General features: G+C 34.2%; 1 protein-coding gene across 1 annotated transcript in view; it reads left to right on the forward strand.

Annotated features, from left to right (window-relative positions):
- The window catches only part of LOC147571050 (EF-hand calcium-binding domain-containing protein 13-like), a 28472-nt gene extending 19859 nt beyond the window's left edge, over nucleotides 1–8613 (forward strand). The window contains exons 5-15 of the mRNA XM_086696663.1: nucleotides 102–206; nucleotides 900–953; nucleotides 1717–1821; nucleotides 2422–2475; nucleotides 3139–3243; nucleotides 3816–3869; nucleotides 4215–4319; nucleotides 5757–5810; nucleotides 6391–6495; nucleotides 7309–7362; nucleotides 8480–8613. Coding sequence (XP_086552789.1) covers nucleotides 102–206; nucleotides 900–953; nucleotides 1717–1821; nucleotides 2422–2475; nucleotides 3139–3243; nucleotides 3816–3869; nucleotides 4215–4319; nucleotides 5757–5810; nucleotides 6391–6495; nucleotides 7309–7362; nucleotides 8480–8613 — 929 coding nt within the window. The remainder of the gene's footprint in view (nucleotides 1–101; nucleotides 207–899; nucleotides 954–1716; nucleotides 1822–2421; nucleotides 2476–3138; nucleotides 3244–3815; nucleotides 3870–4214; nucleotides 4320–5756; nucleotides 5811–6390; nucleotides 6496–7308; nucleotides 7363–8479) is intronic.
- The last annotated feature ends 1598 nt before the right edge of the window (nucleotides 8614–10211 follow it).

Raw genomic sequence — 10211 nt, forward strand, 5'->3', positions numbered from 1 at the left:
ATAATCCTATTGTTTTAGCATCCTAATTTAGTTTAATTATTTGCAATAATTTGATTGTACTTAAATTCCATGTATGTCATTGTTTTAATCTTTTTATTAAGGAGAAAATGTTGATGTCAATAGCGTTAAAGCTGTTCTGGGAAACATGGGGATCGAGCTCAAAGGTAAAGAATGCTTGGAGCTGGTGAAAACTCTTCCTTTTAAGGGTAAGCATTTTAAATATTGATGTATTCAAAGAGAGGTTTTTTTTTAAGTTTATTTATTCATATTGAGAGGGTGAGAACATGTGTGAGTTAGGGAGGAGCAGAGAGAGAGGGAGAGCGAAAGATTCCCGAGCAGGCTCCGCACTGTCAGCACAGAGCCGGACTCAGAGCTCGATCTCACAACCCGTGAGATATGACCTGAGCCAAAACCAAGAGTTGGATGCTTAATTAACTGCACCACCCAGCTGTCCCCAAAAAGAAGTTTTAGATTTCTGTGTCTGCGAGAAGCTCTAAAATTATCTCCATTTCCTAAGTTCTAGAAAATAGAAAATCCATTTCAAAAAAAATTTTTTTTAGAATGTCCACTTATACCTGAAATGAATCCCTAAGTGGTTTTACTTTTAGATTAGGAAGCAGCATTTCCATTACGATGGGTCTTTTTATCAATAGTGAAAAACAAACAAGGAAAAAACAAAGGTTAAACTGGGATTTGTGAAAGAAGAAAGGATTAATAATTGGAAGTGAATAAAGGCAGGATTGGGAAGAAGAACAGAGGTGTGCATGATGTGCTAAATTTCACCCGATTTTCTCTCAAATTTTATTAAAATAAGAGAAAACTCTTGAAAAGTCATTTTTCCTAATTTCTCTGTGATTTTCCACATTTCTCTGTGACTTAAATTCTGCCTTTTCTTATAGATGATGACAAGATCTTTCAAAACAGGTTGCTAGAAGTTGTGATGTCTCTAAAAGGTACGTGAGGAGCATAATGAGAGTGCAGACCAATATGGGATCCTTGCTTTTATACTGTTTCCAAGGTGTTAGTGGTTGCTGCTATACTGATCATATATACTGACTGCAAATTTATGCTCCCACTGAAGATCAAGCTTCACGTTAGCTGCTGATCTTTTACTTTATATCTAGGAAGAAAGCCTTCTACTTTCTCAAGATTCTTCCAAACTTTTCAAGAGAAAAAATACCAGATTTCAAGTTTGCATAGCAAACTGTGACAGACAAGATTAGCACTGATTCAGGGAATTTAATCAGCTGCAGATAAATACTAAACTGGGAATTCAGTCATCAAAACTTACTGTTTAGAAGTAAAAAATGTTTGCCTCCAGAACTAGAATTCACTTAGCATTTATTCAATGGTATTTAAAACTTTGTATTTTATAGTCTGATCCCCAAGACAAATCTCACGAGAAGTGACCTTCGTTCTAATGTCATAGTTGACTTTCTCTATAGGCATAATAAGGTCCTTAGTCTCTTGTTCTAAAATTGGTGTGTTTTTTTTTTTCACATTTTAGAACAAGGATTATTAACCTTACTACTAAGGGGGGTCTGTGAATAGGCTTTAGAGAATATATGACCCCCCCCCCCTCCCGAAATGATATGTAATCTTTGTGAACACTAGCATATAGCTCATGCAATTCACAACAGGGCATGTGTCTCTAAAAGCTTTATGAACCTCTTTTTTGAAGTTACATAATTTTCTTCATGGACTCTCTTTCCTTAGATGGGAAAGTCAATGTCAACGACTTGAACGCAATACTGGATAATATGGGAATCAAGCTCTCAGATAAGGAACTTGAGGCTCTGACTCAAAATCTCCCTGGTGATGGTGAGCAAGTTTCCAGATACCATAGTTCCATGTTGGGAGAGCTTGGACAATAAAGGTTGCGAGGGAAAGGGCCCTTAGGAATGGTAATCTACACTGATAGTAGGAAGCTATAAGTACGGGCAAAGCATGTAAACAGCATATAAGCAGCCAGCTACCAAGTCACCGTGAAAACATTGCCCTTTGTATGAATGTCTTTTATGTTCTTTACCCATATTATGGTCACTAGAGGACAGTCTTCCACATTTTAAAAAGAAACATGCAGGCCACTTAGATGACGGTACTTCTGAATTTCTTCCCATTACTAATGCGTATAGCTTTGAAATGGTAGAGAACTATAAGTAAAATTAATATTTTTGAAATGGCATGTTTTTATGTTTAGGCTTTTCTTTCTAGTATTAATGAAGACAATGAAAACTGAATAAATTAATAGCCTAGAAAGATATTCTTCAGTAAATAGTTCTTAAGTAAGCATATATAAAGTACTTAAGATAATGCCTGGCACATAGTAAGTTAGGATTTATTATATTTATTCCCACATTGTTTTTCACGATATTTCATGAGTCTTTTATATCTCATTATGACTTTAATTTTCTTTTGCAGTTGATAGGAGGACTTCTCCTAAAACACCGATGAAGGAACTGCAAACTTTTACAGGTAAATGAGAAGTTGATGTAAATCTAGGGTTTCGGTCCTTTATAATAGTTTTTTTTCAGTGGTATTTCTGGTATCTTATAAATTCTGATGTTTTATTTTTAAATATATGAATCCTGGATTGACATTAGGAAAGTTTCTACACTAGGATACAAGACTATATGTCAATTTTAAATCCTAAGTTTTCTGTTACTTGTGCAAGTAACATGCTTTGGGTCACAAATGTTTAAATGAAAAATATCTAGAAATGTATAGAAAATGGCATGGTGAAGCTTAGAAATGATCAAGATAATGTATTCCTGATATCATCAATAATTCTTACCAAAGCAAATGTTTTTGAAGAATAATTTATATACGAATCTGCGTTATCTTAATTCACTCATCAGATTTTATTCTGAAAGTTGTTTTTTTCCAGCTTTAGGAAAAAAGGTCTTTAATTTATAATAAATGTGGTATTTTATTACCATAAGATACCATAAGATATGCTCCTAAAGATATGCTTTATTACCATAAGATATGCTCAACGGTTCTGCAATTGAGAACATCTTCGCCTAACACCTCATCTTGATATTAGGATATCATTAAACTTCATAGAACATATTTTACAACTTGATAGAATACCAGAGTTCCAAAAGCTTATATGTCTATTGTTCCCTCTCTTAAAAGATGAGAAGGTCGATTCTAATGACCTGAAAATTTTCCTGGGAAGCCTGGGGATTGAGCTCACAGATCAGGAAAAAGAGAAGCTACTGAAAACACTGCCAATTGACGGTGAGATTGATAGAGGTGTCATGGAGGTCTTTTGTTGGTCTTTAGGTCTGTGTAAATATTTCCAACTTTGTTTCTATTTATTTTTCTCCAAAAGTATAAAAGAAAAAATATTAAATTGAGTTTTAAGTATATAGAAACCTGTTACTGTCGCTTAGAATTTATATTGGAAGTTAAATAACCCTTTAGACAAGAGTTGACATTAACAGCTAAACATATTGTTACCTATCAAGCTACTAATTTGTTCATATCATGAGAAGAGAAAAAAAAAGAAAGATTGGAGATCCATGACAAAAAAATAAAGATGGGAAGCAGAAATTTAAAAGCACAGGGAAGCTATACTCATGTTTGAGCAAGGAGACTTCCTCAGGTACTGGAATAAAGAAGTTTGTCACAAGGAGAGAGGTTTTTGTTTCCAAACTTCATTATATTAGATGAAATAAACTAAAAATTAGAGACAACTCTTCTTAAAATGTTATTTTTGAAATTATTTATTTAAATTATTATTTATTTCACACCATTTTTGTGATTTCATGTTAATTTCCCCATTGCATGAATTATGGCTTTTCTTACAGCTGCTGGAAAGGTATATCACAACAGGTTGCTAAAGGGTGTGAAATCTCTCAATGGTGAGTAAGACCCAATTAAAAGTCATACTGTCTGACATTCCCCAACTTGACACTTTTATTCCAATTATGAATTCTGGCTCCTCACTTTGGTATCATTCCTTATTTATGATTCTTGCAGTCTACCCACATTTTAACTGATAACAGCGTATATTTTATCTTGTAGGAAGTTCCATATGGAACTTGCATTTTTTTTCAACTCTGTACACCCCTTCTCCATGCACGAAAAAATCACTTCACCTTAAACAAACAAACATAATAAGTAAATAAATAGAAAGTTGATATGCATGCAGAATTTTGGCATAATACACTTTTTTTTTCATGTTCCTACCTTCTGTCTTTCCTAAGGGGGAAAGGTTCATGTAAATAACCTGGACAACACCCTTAAAAAATTGGGACTTGAGCTCACGGAAGAGGAACTTGCAAAGCTGTCCAAAAATCTACAAGTTGATGGTGAACACTACAGATGTCCTCAGGCCATTTTTTAATTTTTCCTTTATATCTGATAGGTTTGAAAATAGATTTAATTGACAGATACATGTTAGAAAGTTTGGAGGAGAGCCCAATTTTATTTTTTTTACTTAAGTCTTTAATTTTAATTCCAATATAGTTAACATAGAAAATTATATTATTTCAGGTATACAATATATCAACAATTCTATATATATGTGATAAGTATACTCTTTAGTCCCCATCACCTGTTTCACCCATTCCCCCACCCACCTCCCCTCTGGTAACTACCAGTTTGTTCTCTATAGTTAAGAGTCTACTTCTTGGTTTGTCTCTCTCTTCTTTTTTTTTTTTCTTTGTTTACTCATTTTGTTTCTTAAATTTCACATATGAGTGAAATAGTATAGTATTTGTCTTTAACATTTCTCTTAGCATTATACTCTTTAGCTCCATCCATGTTGTTGCAAATGGCAAGATTCCATTCTTTTTTAAGGCTGAATAATACTCCATCACACACACGCACACGCACGCGCGCGCGCACATGCACACATGCACACACACACACACATATGTGCTACGTCTTTATCCATTCATCTATTGATGGACACTTGGAGGAGAGCCCAATTTTAAAGTCAGAATAAATCTTGGATCTTCATTACAATTAACCTAAAACAGCATCATCTTTCCGTAAATATACCAAAAACTGCAGAGGGTGCTGTCAGGACTCTAATAGCCTAAATAATAAGAAAGCAAAATAATAGGGATATGAAAATCTATTTATAGAGAAGTCAAGCCATTCTTCTATCTATCCTTCTGTCTAATGAAATCTTCACTCGAAAATGTGTTCAAAGATTTTTATCATAGTGCATGAGACCTTCAAGCTCCATCTGCCTGTGTGGACATATCTTCTCTCATTTTTCTAACTGTTCAAGCCATGTTGAGCTGCTTGTAGTTTCACATGCATAGCATGATGTCCCTGGACATTTTTCTCAACTTCTCCTCCATGTGAAGTCTCTTCCATCCTTCCATATTTCATATCAACTGCTCTGATACATTAATGTAGTTCACACACATCTCCTGCAGGAAGCAATCTTAGAACATACCAAGCTGGATTAGTGGTCCCTTCCTCAGCTGTTTGTTGGTACATGAAGTAAAGTTACCAGAATACCTGGCCAACTCCAATAGTATCTTCAGCTATGGCTTATAATGGCATCCAAAATACTAGGAAGAGCACACTTTTCCTGACCCAGTTTCTAGTATACAAGAGACCTTTGTATTAATGGAGATCATCTTAACTCCCTGAGATCCAGGCATTTTCTAAATGGTCTCAGGTAAAATGAAGATGTAAGGAATTTTTAATGGAATTGTTTCCTTAAAATATATGCCTTAAATTTGTCTTCTGGGCTTCTGACATTATTTTCATTGTGCCTTTTCTTGTAGCTAATGGAATGGTTGGTCTGAAAGAGGTGATGGATGGAGTAAAAGCTACTACAGGTAAGAGAGAAATTATGAATCGAAAACATTTAGTATTTATAGTAATTATATTGCATCATTATTGCTCAATTGCCATATTAGTTATGGCATTTATTTGTTCATTAAATTACTAGCAACTCATTTGTTTTCTGGTATATTTTTTATTTGTATATTTTGCTCTTCTCTTTTTTAGAATGGCCAAACTCTGTACTAGTGAAATAATATATGAAGTAAAATTTTGATAAAGACTACAGATAACTGACAAAAAATGAGACTAACAGATCTTACCTTATTTTATACATTTATTTGAATAAGTAATTTATAATATTCCAATTGAATAGCAGATACATAATGTAAATCTCACAGGGTTCAGAGTTGCCTTGCCATTGTCATTGTGACTGTGACTTCTTTTATTAGCACTTAGAGATCAAATTCTTTTTCTGTGAAAGTCATCGTCAGTATATCTGGAGAGGTCTCATTGGCCTATGCTCTTTATTCTGTACCGATTTAATCTACATAGCCATAGATTAATTTTCCCTGTTTGGAGTCATTAGATGATCCTTTAAATTCGTATATATGTAATGATGTCTATTTTTTTAAGGAAGGGAGGTTGATGTCAAAGATGTGAAAGCTATTCTGAAAAACATGGGAATAGAGTTCACAGATAAGGAACGTTTGAAGCTGCTGAAAAATCTGCCTTTCAACGGTAGGCATTTATATACTGATGTGACCTTAAAGTCTTCTTTGAAGCTTTTAAAGATTTTTTAATTTAAATTCCAGTTAGTTAACATACAGTGTAATACTAGTTTCGGGTGTACAATTTGGTGATTCAACACATCCACACATCACCCTGTGCTCATCACAAGTGCCCTCCTTCATCCCCATCACCTGTGTCACCCTTCCCTCGCCATCTTCCCCTCTGGTGACCATCAGTTTGTTCCCTATAGTTAGGAGTCTGTTTCTTGTTTTGCCTGGCTTTTTTACCCCGTGTTTGTTTTGTCTCCTCTTAAGCTTTTTTTTTTTTAGAAACTCAAACTATCCCCATTTGCTAAGATGCAACAGTAAATAAACAAACAAATACCAAACAAAATAATTTAAATGTTCACTCATTCTAGAGGGAAATTTCCATCTATGCAGTTTAACTCTCTGTTTTGGAATAATCATCCCCATGATGCTGACTCATGCCATCAAGGGGACTACATTTCTGAGGCTACCCTTACCTTTTTAGATACGTATAGGCAATTGTGGGAAGCAACCAAGGGAAAGAAGTGGTGTTAGACTAGAAGGGGATAAAAGGTCAGAGGTGATATTTTCCAAAAAAGCTGTGTATGTTATAGAGTGCCTTCTATGCTAAATTTTAGATAGACTTGCCATATTATAAACTTTCCCTAATTTTCTCTCAAACTTTATTTTAATGAGGGAAGTTTCTAGGGCAAATCATGAAAATCTCAGTTTTACTAAAGTTTTAGTGAATAGCCACATCATTTCTCTATGACCTTAATTGTGTTCTTTTTTATAGATGAAAACAAGGTCTTTAAGAACAGGTTGCCAGATGGTGTAAAGTCCCTTAAAGGTGAGTGAGAAACATAATAAGAATACAAATGAATATGAGATCTTCATTTTATACTGTTTCCAAGATGTGAATTTGAATGCTGCCATCTGTCATATGTACTGATTGCAAATGTATGCTTTTTTGGACCTCAATCTTTATTTTAGCAGTTGAATCTGATGTTCTGTCTTGGAAGTAAAGCACCACACTTTCTTGTCATTTTCGAAATTTTCAGGAAGAGAAATATCAAATTTCATGTTTACATGGGAAAAAATATAAATGATTAGCAGTGATCCAGAGAACGTAATAAATAGAAAAAACTAAATTGGCAGTTCATTCATCAAAAGTCAACCTACTATTGTTTAGAACTAAATAATGTTTGCCTCCAGTACCAGAATTCCCTAAGCATTCACTGAACACCATTTTTTCAACCAGATTTTTTTTTTTTAATTCATTAAGAAAATCGAGGCTGGCAAGAGTGATAGCCCTCAGCTTTACATCTTCAATCCCTCCCTATTCAGGTATCTTTAAGCACACCCATGTTAGTATAAAGGATGAGTGAGAAGTCCCTCTTCCTCCTCAAAGCTTACCAGGATGCCCTTGACTCCACTGTCTCCCGTATCTTTTAAGACCTTGCCCCACTGGCCATTTTCAACCTCTTCAGCCCATTCACATGTTCCACATACACCATCCTATAAAATAAGCAAACTAGAACTCTCCACACCCCTTTTTGGCCACAACTCAATCTCTTTCTTCCCTTTTTCATCCATTTCTTGAGAGACTTTTCTGTACTCTGAGCCCATATTTCTGTACCTTATTCTCAAACTAATTTCAGTATTAAATGCCATTTAAAACCTTGTGTTTCTGTAGGCTGGTCCCCAAGACAAGTCTCAAGGGAAGTAGCCATAGTTCTAAATTTGTAATTGACTGCTTAGAATATTTTGTCTCTGTGCTAAAATTGTTGAACATTAATTTATTTTTTTCACTTTAGAGCAAACATTTTCTGTTTGGTCCGAAGCAAATTTTGTGAATAATGATCTACTGCTTAAGAAATTCACAATGGGATATGTGTATCAAAAAAGTGTAAGAAATTCTCTTTTGAAGTCATTTAATATTCCTTATGGACCGTCACTTTTCTTAGGTGGGAAGGTCAATATGAACAACCTGGGCACTGTTCTGAACAACCTGGGGATAAAGCTTGCAGATACGGAACTTAAAGATCTGGCTGAAAACATACATGTTGGTGATAAGCATATTATCATATATACTAGTTAACCCCGGAGAGAGGTTAGTTACAAGAAACTTGGGGGGGGGGGGGGGCGGGGAAATGCCCTTTTTCATAGGGAGAAGGGAAGGCCCAAGAGCAGTGTGAGACACCATATCAATGACTAAAACACAGAGAATGTCATTTGAGTTTATGAGTATCCAGTTAACAAAGTCAAAATTAAACCAGTTTTCTATATGTGTGATATGTATGACTTTTATGTTCTCTGTAAGTATCATGTTTAGTAGTTGAGTCTTTCCAGTTTTGAATACAAGAATGCAGATTCTTTAGACACATTCACTTCTAAGTAACCTCCCCTTACTAACACAAATAAATTTGAGATATTATAGGCCAAACTGCACCATTGCGATTGCGTGGTTTTCATGTTTAGAATTTTCTTGTTATTCATGCTTGTCTTAGAATAAAAGTGGACTAGAATAATAATCTAAAAAGTGTGTTCAAAAATATTTGTTTAAGTAAATATTAGCAATTATGATGGGGCCTGACACATAGTTAAGTGCAACTGTTATAGTTCTTCCCATGTTTTCCCACAAACTTTTGTATTATATCTAGAATGTAATATTTGAAGTCTATATGATATATGAGATCCATAATATATGGGATCTATAATATACTGCGATTTTATCTTCTCTTATAGTTGATGAGAAAATTCCTCTAGAAACACTGATGGAAAACATCACAGATTTTACAGGTGACTGAAAAGTTACTATAAAATTAGGATTCCAATTATCTACATTAAATTTTGGTTTTTGCTAATATTTCCTGGTACTTCATCACTGACTTGTAAATTCTGACATTTCTCTATATTTATTAATGAAATATTTGCTTCTAGTGTTACATGTATTGATATAAAATTATCTGATTTTGCAATGAAATTACCATACTATTTCTTGCTTTCAAATTCTACAATCTCTGTTGTTTATGCCAATAATGTAATTCACTTCACCAGTGTTTAATAACCACAGTATAGAATGGCACAGCAAATTAGAGAGTGAAGCCTAAAATTGATGGAAGTAATGAATTTATTGTATTTATCATATAATTCTTATTTTTTAAATTAAAATACTTTTTCAAAGAAAAATTCATATAAGCATCTATTTTTCTAACTAATAGATCAAATTTCATTCTGAAAGTAGTCTGTCCTGATTTTAGAAGACTCTCTTGTTCACATTAAGAAAATAAATTTGACCTATCATCTACATTGATTCTGTAGTTGAAAATGTTTGTTTGTTTTTATTACTGTAGTTTTCAGTCTGAAAACAAGGAGATGGTATTAATTATCCTAAAATAACTTTTTTCATTAGAAATAATTACTATTATCTGGAGGTGCCTGGGTGGCTCAGTCGGTTAATCGTCCGACTTCGGCTCAGGTCATGATCTCGCAGCTTGTGAGTTCAAGCCCTGCATCAGGCTCTGTGCTGACAGCTCAGGGCCTGGAGCCTGCTTCAGATTCTGTGTCTCCCTCTCTCTGCCCCTCGCCCACTCGCTCTCTCTCTCAAAAATAAGTGATAAAACATTTAAAAACTTAAAAAAAAAAAAAGAAATTATTACTGCTATCTGAAATGAAGATGTATACCAAATTTCTTAT

Source organism: Puma concolor, unplaced genomic scaffold (assembly GCF_028749965.1).
Source record: "Puma concolor isolate L17-30 unplaced genomic scaffold, mPumCon1.1.hap2 unalloc_scaffold_69, whole genome shotgun sequence".
NCBI classification, from domain to species: Eukaryota; Metazoa; Chordata; class Mammalia; order Carnivora; family Felidae; genus Puma; species Puma concolor.